Raw genomic sequence first — 16,303 nt, forward strand, 5'->3', positions numbered from 1 at the left:
TAAAACTAAGTTACAAAATAAATAAAACACAATACGTACCAGATAAAACAATTTCCACCTGGCTCTCAATATAGTGTGGGCGGCTACATCTATCAACTGTTTCTTATCTCAAACTATGACTGAACGCTACAAAGATATAAACTCCTGGAAGCGAAGATATAAACTCGGTGATAAATCTTCATTATAGGAAACTTTAACTGATTTGAAGTTTGAGTATTTTGGATTAGGATTTCAAACTAAACTTGGAGAAACAATATATTTTTATAACTATTCTAAACTCTAGAGGTCCCTGTCCAACTTTGAAGCTACCTAGTTCCGATGATCTGGTTTACAACATACATAGGTAGGTAGGTATAGTACTTACTTGAAACTTCTATTGTACCTCTTAGAGTATTAGCTTTCATAGAACTTGTTACTAAAATAGGTTTATCTAAGATAGTAAGTACATAACATTGCAAAGAGAACTTTACAAATTACCTACGTTTTACTGAAGTACCAAACTTTCTTTTACAATCATACTTGAAAAATATGCACATCCAAAACTTCACCAAAAAATTGTAAGTACTTCTAAAAGTCTAATCTTCAAAAATTGAATTTTTCGCCATTTCACACTCCGACCTCAAATTCCACGATTTAAATTAACCACTTCGGTGTTGGCAAGTTGGGCCAAGTGTCAGCCAAGCCGTGTCTCTCTATATCCGCGGAGCACTTGGCTCGCACCTCACGTACCGTGGACCAGTCGTATTTTATTAGATCATTAAGCTTGGCAACGTGTCTTGGCTCGCTTGGCCAGTCCGTCAATACGGCATTCAATAGTCCTTTCTAAGGCATTGACGGCGAAATTAGATTACGAACCGTGGTGAGGCTTTACCTATGTTTTGGTTACGTGGAGATAGACTTTGTAAGGGCTGTTTTTAGAGAATATATGGATTTTGTATTCAGGTCTTTACGAAATATTTTTAGCCTTTAATTTTTTTTGTTGGCCAATTTAAATATTTTATACAAAAATACTTTTAAAGCATTTTGGATTGATTATTGAATACCTATTGTAGGATAAAAAAGCAAACTTTTCAATTATAATGACATTCACGTGTATCAAAAGCAGGTTACAGGCCAAACCATTCAATATAATAAATCAATTATTCTGATCCACCGCGTCCTTTGTCAATAATAAAACTCAAAAGCATTACAAACCCTTGTCTATCAAATTGATACAATATTAATCTCAAATTTTAATTAGTAAGACTCAGCCTTTTGTAGTCTTTATCGAAATATGATTACACTTTAGACAATCCCTACTGAATTTAAGTACTGCCAAGGGCGTCTAGAACACTGAAGGTTGGTTTCAGTCTAGACCGAGACCAACAAACTTCAAATCTCACCTTAGATCTTCAGTGCCAAAAATTACTTTCCATTTTGTACTTTATAATTATAGACGTTAAGCTGGCTTTCGATTGTAAATTAGTTGTGATGTTATACCTCTTGGCTAATTTGTTATGAATACAGTTAGTGTCATAGTGGATATTACAATAACATAATTTTCGTTGACACCTCTATTATCTTATCTACATCTACAATAAGATGTAATAAATAAGACTATCTATAGTAGACGCCAATATTAATTAACTCAAAATTGACAGAAATATTATACAAAAGTAGGCTAAGTAGTGTACAAGGGCGTGTCATAGCAGAGGCCTAAAAATATATTGATATTGACGATAAGAACTTTACTACTAAGAACCTTTTAATATCCACATAGACGTGAAATAGATACGCAGTCCAAAGCCCAAAACAGAGGAACTCACATTAGCAACTAATTTCGTTAACTTCCACTAAAGCTCCAATATGACAATCCAAACGTCAAAACGGCTCAAATGACTTCTGACTCCCGTCTGATTAGTTCAGATTAGCCTGACCTTTTTTATCTGACAGGACCTTTAATCAATAGGGCCCGTCAGACTTTCATTGTTCCTTTCAATCGTAAACGAAGTTAATCTCGCCCAAAGCTGATTGCGCTAAATTGTCAATAGAAGATTCTTGAGTTCATTTTACTGAATTCTGTCCGTTTTGAGTGGTTTGACTCGCAGTAATTGGTAAAGGGCTCGCTTTATATGGGAGTTTAATGTTGTATAGGTACCGTAGGTATGTGGCCCAGCATTGAGATATTTTCGTACATATTTAACGATGGTGCCTAGTGTTTGCACATTAAGCTGCACATTGGTGACCGACCGTTTCTTATTTAAAACAATATATTTTTCAGATGACGGCATTTTGAAAATCGATCTGTGTCACAATTACCTTACTTGTTATTTTTAAATCTATATAAATAAATTGTTGTTCGCTAGTCTGATTAAAACTCGAGAATGGCTGGGCCGATTGAGCTGATTTTGGTTTTAAAATGTTTGTCGTAGTCCAGGATAGGTCTAAACGGTGAGCAAATAAGGAAAAAAATAAAAAAGTATTGTGTCGTGTGTTTGCGACTTACTAAATATGCCTCCAATAATTAGGCGGCACGAAGTTCGCTGGGTCAGCTAGTTTGGAATAAAATAATTACATATCTTTCCTAAACCCTTTTCTGTATAATCATTAATTACAGTGAAATATGTGCTAATAACAATGTGTTATGGTTTCCCGAGAGAGTGTAAGAACCATACGGCTGGCTCTGTTAGTGTGTAAGCGACTGCATCTATTTGTCTTCTGTCAACATTATATAAAAGAGGTCGGGTGTCCCTCGGGGTATACATCACTCCCTTGTATTTCTATTTTCGAGTTTTTCTACTTTATACATGCCGTATTCCATACCATATTCAAATATTTTGTGTGTGCTCAATTTAGCGTTACGGACCTCTGTCAGTTTTCAACCTTTTTAATACTGATATTTTTGGTAATCGATCTACTTCTATTTTTAAATTCTCAATAACCTCTCGATGACTTGAAAAAAAACAGTACTTATAACAACCTCGAAGTTTTTTTTTACTTTTTTGCATGAATCAACTGTAATTCCTTTTAAATTAGTAAGCGTTGAACCGGCAGACATCTGAAATGTGATTAATGAAACTAATTTTAGCGGGAAAAATGTCCCAAAATTTTCTTACGTAAGTCTTCCGTGCCGACGGACGGGGAAACGGTGCTTATTAGCTAGATATAACTGCTACTTATTTCTCGAGAGATAGCACTTCTTCTAGGCATTCTGTCACTATGTTTTCTAGGATTTTCATGGGTATTTTTTGCTTCAGTACGATATATTAGGTAGATTACCTTAGATACATTTGGACGGCCATTTGATGTACTGATTATTATCTTTGTGCGTAGCTGTGATAACTGTGTAGCACATTTAATATACTTGACAATCTCATAACAAATACTTTTGTATCTCAATAAATAATTATGACGTAACTATCAAACTCATAGGTTACTTACTACTTTCGTCTTTTGCTTCTGTGTTAATTGACTGTGTAATAATCCAATCATCTATTTATCATTTCATCTATCATCTATTTATGAAATAAGACAACCTTTGCCCTCATCTTTATAAGTATTATGTAATACCCCTTTACAACAGCGTAGGTACTCCGAAAATAGTGATACACATAGCAAAAGAACTGTCGCGCGTCTTTCTCATAATAGTAGTTAACATAGAATACGGAAAATCCGCTCGTTTGAAAGCGCTCTAACCTATACTTATCCAAATATGTTATCTAAGAAATTCTCCAGTCTATAAGATCATTACTGATGAGGACACGTTTGACCGGTTCGTTTCAGCAGAAGCACCCTCATGTCATCTTCGAGGCGCGCACGAAGGCCAACAAGGGTTGTGCCAACAAGCTGGAGTTCAGGCCCAAGAGTCGGCGCACCAAGCATGTGCCGTACGTCGAAGAACCGCTCGCTGATGACCCTGGCAATATGTGAGTATAGAAATATTGTTATTTATTTACTAGCTGAAGGTAGTTTACTAACCCGTGTTACGTGGGATATTAATCCATACACCCGGGTAGAAAGTAGCCTTAATCAATAAACTGGCTATGTCAGAATTATATAGGTATGTAATAATTTTTCAAATCGAAACTTCCGTTTCTGAGAAAAGTGCGTTCAGGCAAACAGGCTCTTCAGCTTTGTAATTTTAAGAATTGAATTTGAACATTGTTGTTCCTTGCAGTTTTATCTGCAAAATTTCACGTTTATCAGTATGTGTATAATATATCAGACTATGTAGCTAGATAATTTATATAGAGCCACGCCCTTTTACAAAACGCAAACACATAATAAGATACACAATTTCAAAATGAAACATCTTTAAATTCCAATTCAAACAATGAAACCAAATCTCGAGTGAAAAGTGCGGAGAATTAACTTGTTACAAGTACTTATTGAATCGATTTATAACTCCAAACCGGAGGATTACACGCGGCTACACTTTGCCTAATTTAAGCACTTTATTAACGAAAGAACTTTCAAAATCATTGTTTGCAACCAACCTTGTAATTTGAGTTGGGAACGAAAAAACGAGCTCAAACTTTGTTAGAAGCGATGAGGATTTCATATCGTTTTCACGAATACTTCTTTCTGTGTTATATATAAAATTAAATGAGGCATACCTACCTTATATATTCTTTGTTCTTTGTAATCTGTAGATATTGGTAGAGCATCAGTCACTGTCAGCAAAATGATTGTATCTCATTTTTCATTGTTTAATAAAAACAGTAGGCTTTCATCGTAAAACAAAATGTAGACGCTCCCTTATCGTGTACAACATTAACACAAAGATAAAATATTAATCCGAAATTATTCAAAAACTCTGTTTCATTTTTATTCACATTGGACACACTTATTCAAAGTGGATACAGTGAATAAAAATCTTGAAAATAAAATATTGTCGCTATAATTGGCTGATTACATTTGAGTCAATCGAGTGTTAAGAGGTCCATCGGACCCTCCGGAGGTCAAGTCCCAAATTATTGAAGCACAACAGGGATACCTCTCGAGCCAATCATTTGTTATTCGAACCATTCACGTATTTGTAAGGTTCAATATGAATATAATATTATGTATTTCGATTAGTATTTAAACTATATTGTATGTATTCTGGCCGAGAAATCACCTAGACGTAGAATGTAAAGAGATACGATTTGAAATACCGTGATTTTGTTTCTTAATTTCAATGTTGTTTATTATGGTTATGGTGGACTTATCGATCAGACTTCTCTCTCATACTGTGATATTAGCAAATAATATTTTTGCTATAATTTCCTGCGAATCAATGCTTTTGTTAACAATTATTATAGATTTATCAGAATTTCTCTTACTTAATCGTTTATTACTGCGAACTTTTTAATTATCTATGGCAATGGTAATTCAGCGAAAGGTCTTTTCACTTCAATGGCATTTGCTTTAGATATTTCTAAAGCGGGATTTATTGAGAAATTCTTTCTATACCTCTACACTACAATACATGGAAGCTTGAAATATATAATTCATAGAAAACATAGAACTCAAAGAGCCATATCTCACAATGCATAACAATTGAATTAAAACTTAGTGCTCCAACCTGATTACAATTCCCACTTCAAAAAGGAAAAGTTTAAACTATTAATCATAGGTTTGTCTGCAACCTAGGCCAAGTGAGAAGTGAATAATGCAGCTTGCCAACTTGGCAGAGCAGGTTTTTTCCTCGCTCCACTACACACTGGGAGTTTCCTTTCTGAATTCTATTTGAATTTGTTTGAGAAATAATTTAAACTTAGACGACAAAGGGAAATACTTTTGTTATGCAAATCTCCATATTTTGCTCGGAATAATATTTTGAATTTAACTTTGATTTTCGGAGTGGTCGTTTAGCCAGGCTTCTGATATTTACTTGTGTGAGTGCGATTCTGTTGATTCGTTAAAACGTTTCTGTGAAAAACAATTATCCAAAAAGGGATTAAAATTAAAACGCTAATGAAAATTACTGATTCCTAGAAGTGATATCACTGAGAGTGCTTGAATGAAAGCTCAAATAATCCTAGCTGTTAGCTTTTTTTCTTATATTAGTCTACATAAAATCTTCTTGAACTCAAAACGTAGTAACCTAGGACCACCCCAGGTTTTTAATACAACCTAATCTAATTTGCAATATCACCAGCTAAAGTTCAACTACCTATATCTAAACATGACATTCAATACAAACCGAACTCACCTCATCAAATTATCATCGACCCAAATGTGGGAAACAAAACACACCCTACACACACTTGTCACTACATATACTCGTCACTACATACACTCGTCACAACATACAGTCGTCACCACATACACTCGTCACACATATACTCGTCACAACATACACACGTCACAGCATACACTACTTGCACCTATTTAATTTGCCATGACCGATTGTTGACAGACACAAATCCTGTGTGTCAGCGCCCCTATAGTCATATACACACTCATACATATGTAGGGCGCATGATAATTGTCACCGCAGCCAACTGGTTCGTTAATTCGAATTAATTATTGACACCCACGCTTCGAATGCGTGATGCTACCACTTTTAGGAAAGGCTGTGTATGAAGAGAGATTTATACAAATCTGAGTGCTTTTCTGTAGGTTTGAGTATCGAAAAGGTGGTGATTGGATTGATGCTTCAGTGTTTGTAAATCAATAGGGGAGTCTAGTCTAGTCTATAACTAAATTCTTGAAACTCAGTCCAAAATATATATAACATGATAACGCATAGCAAATCCATATCTCCCGACTAGGTACGTAACCCGCTGCAAATTGGCTCAACTGAATCATTTATTGGGTGTAAGTGGTCGGCACAATACGTGGCCTCGTAGTCAGGGTCTTACAACAGATTTATATAAGTATGTTTTTGTTATCTTCTATATTTGGGACTTCCCTGATATGTTTTTGCATTGAATGGAGTGAGGAAAGTGTCGTACATAAATAGGTTTAGGAAAACATCCTTTTTTTTTTTGGAGGTTCATGCATAGTTTATTCTTTTGTTCTAAAAATAAAATACTAAAACCAAAATAAATTCTTCTTGTCGTTTTAAAAAATATACATTTCTAAAATATAAACAGACCTGTTACTAGGTACTTGTGTATATTATAAGCAAAGATCTTTCTCATCGCAAATATTGCCCCTCTAGATGAAAGATAACATTATCTACTAAGTGCAAGTTTATCCTCCTTAAGAAAATAAAACGATGCCTTTGACACAACATCAGACAACATCGTAAATAAATTAAAACGCCAACTTATTGAAACAGTACATCTCTATCTAAATTCCTATATAAATAACAAAAAGCAATATCTCGCGAGAGCCCTCCCCATCACTCCTATTCATTCGTTCACTCTCTTTGATGTCTCAGCAATATTTTAATGATAGCATTGACATTCAAAAAGTGTCGCTTACCGAATGATTTGATTCCAAAAAGATAATGAACGAATGGAATGAACGAACGTTTTGAAGTTTTAATTAATTATGTGAAGGTTTTGTGTTCGATTTTCAAGAATTCGTTACAATGAGATTCTCTTTTCGAATGGAGTTTCAATTTCAATGGAAAAAAGTTTCTTCGGCGCGGATCTTAATAAAAGGGAATTCACTGGATGTAAAGTTTGATATTATGGTATTTATTATCTAAGCTTAGCTGAGGTTCGATGGAAATGGCTACACGTGCCACTCATTTGAATTAAATTCAGTATAATGGACACGTGATTTTAACTGTGAAAGGAAAAATGTATTATAGTTAGTGTCAAAAGAGTTGGGTGTAGGAAATAGTGCAAGAGATTATTTTTATTTTCCTATTGTTTCGCCCAGTATATTTCTGGACAAAAAACTCAAAACAAAATTAAAGTATCAACGAAAAAAACACTGACACACTACAAAAACACATCGGCCCAGAAACACTTTTCACATCACTAAAACGTCATAAACACACATCTATCTAAGAGCAAAGAAAACATCTCTATTTACAATACTCCAATCGAAGGCCCGGAAGCAATCTACCCGGGCGGGTCCGGGAAATTTCCCTAGTTTCCAATAATAGGGGCGCGAAGGGACTGATAAACTTGATTAAGCACTCCCCCACCCGGTTGGGATGGGTTAAAAAGCTCCCCGGCCCTAGAACCTTAAAACCAATTTTTAAAGATAGGTGCGCACTTTGTTTCTTTTCTGAGTATGTTTTTAATCCGATTCTATTTTTAATATTCTTGACGATGATGACTTAATCAAAATTATTCGGCAACTCATGTTTGTCTAGAAGTTTTAGATCTTGGTATGACAGTTGAAACAAAACTCAAAAATGTTTTATACCTGTCCACAAATATAGATATCTACCCTATTATGACATAAAACACAAAATTCTTCTCACAAACACTAACTCCCCATTTCTGACCAGGGACACAACAACAAGAACAAAAGAAGATCGAGCATGGCGCTGGTGGCAGGACGCAGGGCTTCGGGCCCTCAACCGGCGCAGGCGTGACGTCAGAGAGACCACCAAGTATATAGAAACAGCGCTGGTCATCGATAAAGCCATGTTTGATAGAAGAAACGGCAGCACGAGGTCCGAAGTCGTGCATGACGCTATACAAGTCGCTAATATTGCTGATCTGGTGAGTAACATTCCTTGACATAGCTATAGTACGGTACAAAAGTACAAAAGTTAAGAGGTTGCTTTTTGGATACAGTGGCTGAAGGTAAAAATTGATCCTTGTCTCTGGAAAATTGGTCAAAAACTGGCGACGTTATCGACTTATTTATATTCTTTTTCTATTGTAACTTGTTTCTAAATTGGAAATAACATAATATGATTATGAGCCCCGTGGAGGGCAATGAGTTTTCTCTCATGAGAATTAAACATATTATGTAACTGATTGAAATGAGCTATTGAGTAAATTCGCCTACCTACACCTGCGGGAAAACCTCATGCAATTATAACTGAGTTGTTAATTACGATGCCAATTACAATACTGATTTGTAACGAAAAAGGATTTCTACTAAATCTCATACCCAACCAGCCCAACTTATGTACATTGAATGCCTACTTAAAAAAGAAACCAGCGTTCACGCAGCAAGTAATCATACTTACCATTTTACTACTTACACAAAGTGACCACTTAGAAACCAGATAAAAGAACAACGTATTTATAATAAACTTTGGGAGCAACAAAACCTAATTACTTCTGCACAAAACAATAAAATGTGTCAGAACACATGTCATGAAGTACGGGACGACTCTTGACACGTGTCACAAAAGGGTAAAACAAATTATGACGAGTAACACTCTAGTATTCTGAAGATGGACCAGATGGCCAACACTACAGGATTAGATCCTTTTTTATTTAGATAAAAAATGTACATTTTTGATGAAGATTTATTATTTTAGATGATACATAGTCTGGGGTCAACTTTATTTTGACCCCGCGTCATTGAAGTTGGGTTAATAGAATGAATTGTTTTATCTCGTACGGGCTAATATTGTGAAAGGATAGGTATATTCTTTTTATGCGAATAAATTCATCATTGGTCATCAATGAAAAATCTAAATTTGTTTTGAAAATTAAAAAAGAGACATTCAAGTCTCATTAATAAACATTAAATGTCCAAAAGTCAAGGTGACCCCGTAGGATACAAATGTAAGAGAAAATGCCGTAACGAAATTGTGCGTAACTCACTTATAATGGTCACCTAAGCATTCAAGTTTTAAGTACCCTAATTATCCTTTATACTAAGCAACCTTTCAGAAGTGATCCGAACCCCTGATACAGCATGTTCTCTTTTATCTCTTCATTTAAATTAAACGCCAACGATACAAATACCTGTGTACAAATTAAGAAAAGTGCCAATTCAGTAATCTTCCTCACCAATCAAATCGACGAATCCCATTTATTTTGAAACGTTTCAAATTACATTTTAAAATATAATTTGATATTCATTTATCTCTATCATTCATCATCTACTGTTTGTTAATTACTCATTAGAGTTTAGTATTCCATGTTTGATTTAATGTTACGTTTATTTTAAAACTGATGGAATTCATGTAATTGGATTTGGCTTTAAATAGACAAAATCACCAAAATAATCGTTTGAAAAATACAGGCAACATTTATCAAAAAAAAATCGTAACGTAGATCCAATATAACGCTACCAATAAATACTTTTAATAAAGTTGATTTTTCTCAAACGATTCTATAAAAGCCACATGAATAAAAAATCTTCAGCTCCAACTTTGATAACTTTGTAACAAGAATTATATTCACACTGTAAAACCGAGATGATACCCCAAAAAGTGCGCGTGAAAGTCAAAAAAGTCCCAATGATATTCAGCGGCCCCGTAACTTACAATCTCATTAAAAGTTTCCTACCTCCCAAAATAAGTAATGCCTGTCCAAAATTCAATTTTTGAGTTAATCAAAACGTTTTGCCAGCTTATAATAGCGTGTTCCGGCTTTAAAACTGAACCGAACGGCCAATTTTGTGCTTAACGAAGTTGTCCCTACATATGGACGCTAGTTCAGTGGAAGAGGTTTGGTTCGGAGTGATGGACGGCCATATTTGTTTTTTTTTTTAAGTTGGTGTTGCCTAGTGGTGGTTTAGTTAGCTTTTGGTTTAAATAACAAATGCGTAGGTGTCCAGAGAGACTATGTTCTTACAAACGATCTAGTTTCACATTTTTTTCTTATCAAATAGAAACATCGTACTATCTTGTGTTTCTCAAAGAATTTCTACAAAAAATAGCCTTTGAGACAAACAGGTATTTTCCTATTCAAGACTATAGTCCGATCAAGATTACTATTTCTATACTTTTGCCTTACTAAAAACAAACTCCTTTTAACTTTACATTCAAGACTACAATTTCTCCCTTACTCAATTGCTCCATTATTTCCAGTACTTCCGAACCCTGAACACCCGGGTATCCCTGGTGTACATCGAGTCCTGGCAGAGCGCTGACCAGGCCGACATCGATAGGAAGCAGGACATCACCAGAGCCATCCACAAGTTCAGCGACTACACCGCCAGGAAACTCTTCAAGATCGAAAAGGATACCACACAATTGCTCACGTAAGTTATACTGTTATGTCTCTTATGATTAACGTGTTTAGGTCTACAATTCTGTTCAATTCAAAACTCAAAAAAGAATGTAAAATTAAATGTCCCTTGATACGAGACACGAGTGGTATCCAAAACCACCTAAATCGCAGTTCAAAGATATTATGGCAATTTGCTAAATCTACACTAAACACAAGATAAGTAAGCTTCATTACTGTAATAACAAGCTCACAGGCGAATAAACAACCATCCCGCCAAGTAGCAATTTTAAATCCATCATCCTTTAAAATGAATTTTCGCGCAGACCAGAACTTGTTTCAAAATTTTAAAACAAGCCCCGGATTATATACGGAGTGCGATAACACTCCTTACATTGCATTTTATTCAAGCGTCCCTCTCGCCTGCATTTTGTAAAGTAATACAAATATTTCGCAAGAGACGATTCAACGAGAGCGACGCTCCACAAATCTGCTTACAAAACCCTTTTCACTTTGAACCAACGAAATTGCTAGATAGACAGTTGCCAGTGCGCTAAACAGCTCGAAAATTAATCTCGAAAGCGAACCGAGGTCGAGAATTAATTCGAGCGATAAACGAATCTGACGAAAAGCGTTACAGGCCCCATGTTTTCCCATTTTCAACTTTAATATTCAGTTTTTGAGTTTACATTCGCATGGTATCGCGGCGCGCGGAATATCATCGGCTATTATCGTTCTAATTTTACAAATTACTAGGAATCCGCTGTAATGTTTCCGACAGGCGGTATCCTGTCATAATTTAGGATGTCAGCAGCAGATATAGGCGTCGATATCTCGGCGCTATACTGTCTCCGATGCGATTTGGGGTGTATTTCTGGGCTTGTCGTGTGAATGATTGATGTCTATCAAATATTTACGAGTACTGTAGCCTGAAATGGCTGGGATCCTTCGGGAAAGAATGCCGCCAACGGATTGACAGTCGAACAATGCGGTCTTGGCATTTATTGGCCGTTTTTTTGGATATCGCTGAATCTACATATTCATCTTATGTCGACGCGTGCTTTCAAGAATCTGGCCGAGATCGATGACGTGGCATGACGTAAGACAAATATGAGCTTTGTGTTTGTACTTTTGTCATTCTGTGAGTTTTTGTCTTAGTGAACCGTAATGGTAATAATACTTTCTATATACTATAGTCATTGTATTGTTTCCATTGTTAAGAGGAGGAATTTGACAAACTTCTCACTTTGGATACCTTTTCCATTTTACACATTGAAATTCTCAACATGAAGATATTTAATATTATTCCAGATTGCTACCCCCCATATTATTGGAAAATCCCCGCTAGCATGTATTAGAGAACTTCAATCACAAACTTAATCTATATGACAATTCACATATTTCCTGTCTCACTAACATTACTAACAGAGTAACATTTTGCTGTAAAATTAAATAGCCTGACCACGGAGCCTTTCCTGGGGCGTAGACAAACACGGATTTTATCTAATTTCCAACCTCTCTTTATGTGTACAATGTCGATGTTTCTATGTAAACTAATTGGGTTGTCTATGGAACTAAATTAAGGATCTATTCGGTTGCCATGACTACGGGCCTTGTTTTAGTTTGTTGTTTTTTTAAATGTTGACGAAGATGCCTGTTTCTAATTTTGTTGTAAGTTATCTTTTCTAAGAATAAACTCCGGGTTAGATCTATTTAATTGCTATTTTTGATCTCTCATTTATATAGTAGCTTTTATAAGTAGAAATTTCAGAACAATATTACTCCAAACATAGATTGTAGAGACCAAATATAAGGCGCTTCAAATTAACAGTATTTTGACTTTATTTTCCTTTTTCGAGTGATCAAAATAACATTTAGCATCTAAAACGTAAAATCAACTTACTTTTTTAACAGAATTTCGAAAATCGGAGCCGTTAAACCGAGTATTTTAACACCTAAAGGAGCGCATTACTAACGCACACCACAGACATAACTGTGCCGAAAAATCTAAGTGATTGGTTTCCAAAGTTCACCTGCAAACGTGCTTCGAATATTTTCCACCATTACCAGGATTTTATGACTGGAATCCTACCACGGGACCCTTAGAGGTTGATTAGATATACATAAAATGTTGCCAGTTTTATGCCTATGCGGTAGGCTGGATTTATGACTATTCTACAAAACTTGGATAGGTGCGGCTTTATTGTCGAAGACTAGGGCTGCTGTGGTATGTGTTTCTTTAATTAGCCTTCGGTAGTAAACGGTTTTTAGAGCTCTGTTAGTGCTCTGTTAATTTGTTAAACAAACTTTATTTTGAACGTCAAAATATAAAGAGTTGTTCCGCAAATGAGATGAGACTATTGTGGCTGGCCAATAAAAATCAATTATGAAAAAAATACACCTAATCAAAACAAAAGATTCCAATTTCAAAATCAATCAGATCAATCCACAAACAGTTCTTTTTTCTAATTATCTCTTAACGTCTATTACAAAAGGATCCAAGATGGCGCCGGTGACGTCAGCGCTATCGCTTGTTGGCGAAGTAATTCAACTATAATTTCCGATATCCGAGTGGAATCGGTTCTCGTGGAAGCGTCTCTTTGAACATCGAGTGTACCTTTGAAAGTTGCGTCGCGAAGTACTCCACGGATTGGAAACATACAGAGAGAGCGAGCGAGGCGTGCGCGCTTCAATAGTTTCAACTAGTTGCACTTTTTTATTTGGTGACATGTGCTACTTTGAATCTGGCGGTAGATGTTACGTCGGAGATTGTAGACGGGCTTATTTAAAGAACTTTTTTTTAATGTTAACTTCTACTCGTAAAATCGCCTGGCTGCCCTTAACGTGGAAAAAACTTGGTTTTTAGGTACCATTATGTAATGACTCTGGGACACGTTTTCTTGTCTTTTCATTTTATTTATATACTGTATTTATCCCACTTCGAATACTTACAAACTATTTCCCACCACCAGGTCCGCCGATTCGCTTCTATCAATGTGTTTCAATGAGCAATATTCGCACAAGTTCTGTCGCTATCGTCTCGTTACCAAGTTTGTCAAATTCGCTTTCGATCACAAACTCGATAAGCGATTACGAATCCTTACAAAATTATAACTTCTTTAAGTATATTTTTCTAAGATATTTCATTAAAGTCAGAGTTTTTTAGTCTTCTTAAGGTATTTTTCTTTATGTTATATCAGCAGCTGTATAATGTATTTTGTTTCAAACCATTTTTAAAAGAAAGCTATTCATGTATTGGCTATTCTTAGAAACGGAGACACACGCGAAAGTCACAATGAAAGGAAAATTCTATTCAAAAATTCCTAACTACATAAGCGAGACAAAACGCACATTCCCATGATAATGGCGTTTTATTCCTTTAATAATCAGCTTCCCGAGCGCTTATTCCGCCAATTAATAAAACATCTAGGCTCATTTTCAGCTTCGCGACCTCATAATTTATTTGCGAACAGGACAATATGGCTCACATATGGCCCTAATCCGCCTTATGACGGTATAATGGCCAAAACGCTTGATTATAATAATTTTTATGGCCTGACAGAGGTACCTAATTGTTTTTAGAGGCCCCACTCTGGTAATAACGCCTTTGTGTCTGAAAATCCGTTTAATTAAACATCTAATTTAGCTCGACTGATGGTTTGATGCTGAGCGCTCGATGTACTTATTTCAAGTTGTCTTTTACACAGAATTTTGTAATTATAAATCATTTTGATGAATAAATTTTTAAGCTGAAATTTTTAAGTGTTTATAATTTGTTTTTGTAACTTTGTTGTGGTTATTCATTGCTTAATTATCTGAGATAGCGTTTTTGATTATAGGATAAATAATCTTAAAAGGATTTAAATAGTTTAAACATACTTAAGTATTAAAATTGACATTCACGTCTTACAAAGTCGTGAATCTCAAACAGTAAATATGACAACTAATGTAGGTACAAACAAACCGGAGCGCTTTCCTACGAAATATCATAAGCTATGAAAGGAAAACTTGCACAAATGTAACTCAAATTTAAACATGAAATTAAACATGCTCGGGAGGAGCTTATAAAGAAGTATATGAACTCGACGTACAAAGATACATTGCAGTTTCGTTGCATGTTAAGTATGTGAGTTTAAACGTACGCATACAATTGTAGGACATATGTATGTAGGTATTACCATGGAGAACAAAATGACGAGCGGAGATTTCATAATGGGATATCTCCCAAGAAAGTAGCATCGCTTAAATGCGGGTGTTCGGGGGACGTACTTCGTCCGCCCTCATGTACACTCGCTCATTTTTTGGGAAACCAAAAAATATGGCAATGTATACAGTTCACTCGTAACTGATCGTTTTATTCACACTCACCGTACCTGTTTGACCTAAGAGAAGACGTCTGGCCTACCTGCCTTATGGCATCTCCGCTCATCTTTCCTTACTCCGTGATTTAAACTTACACCATTGTAAGACACATAGGTACATACTAGGAACAGAACCATACCTATGTATTACATAAGTATGTAGGTATAGTATAATTTTCTAGGTAGAAGAGATGTTTTGAACGAGTAGTTTCTAACGAAAGCAGAACTTGTTCTAGATAAAAGTATGGTAATTTATACGCTTGTGTGTAGACCCTTATTTAACTTGTGATACTTGAGATGTCTTATTTACATTAATATACTTACACATACACACAGTAGTGCTTTTATAAAAGTAGTGTGATTGACCCTCATAGCAGCCATAATAACCAGTGACGTTACTTACAGTGGCCTCACATTCCCGGGAGGCGAGTCCGGGATCTCAGTCCCGGACACGCTGTGCACGCCCAAGTCCGTGGGTATCTCCGTGGACACCAACACTTATGAGCCTCACCTACTCGCCGGGACCATGGCGCATATGATCGGACATAATATAGGTAAGTTATATTTATAGTAACTGGCAAACTTAATAGCGGCTCGGAATCGGAACTTGCGTGATTCGCTGCGTAGAAACTATTCCCCTATATCAGCTTTTGGAGGCGTATGAGCGGTATGGCTAAATGCATCCTCTCCTCTCAATTTAGTTGCGAGACGCCATTTACTTTGGAGTGAATTATATCTGATTGGTATCCTGAATATAGTGTGGGGACTTTTGTATTTTTACAAAAGGATACATTCCGAAGAAGTGTGCTTTTAACTCTTGTGAAAGATAATTGCAAATCTTAATAATAATAAATCTTACAAAATCTTTATCAAGCCATAAAAACTCTTCCGAACACTGTTCAAGACAAAAAATGTGAAATTCACTTATCC

At 35.7% G+C, this 16,303-nt stretch overlaps 1 protein-coding gene across 10 annotated transcripts in view; it reads left to right on the plus strand.

Annotated features, from left to right (window-relative positions):
• Mmd (mind-meld) overlaps nt 1-16,303 on the plus strand; it is a 425,901-nt gene that overhangs the window by 391,230 nt on the left and 18,368 nt on the right. For all 10 annotated transcript variants that reach the window (XM_064036153.1, XM_064036149.1, XM_064036156.1 and 7 more), the window contains 4 exons: nt 3,766-3,905; nt 8,381-8,597; nt 10,874-11,046; nt 15,779-15,927. In XM_064036153.1, coding sequence (XP_063892223.1) covers nt 3,766-3,905; nt 8,381-8,597; nt 10,874-11,046; nt 15,779-15,927 — 679 coding nt within the window. The remainder of the gene's footprint in view (nt 1-3,765; nt 3,906-8,380; nt 8,598-10,873; nt 11,047-15,778; nt 15,928-16,303) is intronic.

This window comes from Helicoverpa armigera, chromosome 9, assembly GCF_030705265.1.
Source record: "Helicoverpa armigera isolate CAAS_96S chromosome 9, ASM3070526v1, whole genome shotgun sequence".
In the NCBI taxonomy this organism is placed as follows: domain Eukaryota; kingdom Metazoa; phylum Arthropoda; class Insecta; order Lepidoptera; family Noctuidae; genus Helicoverpa; species Helicoverpa armigera.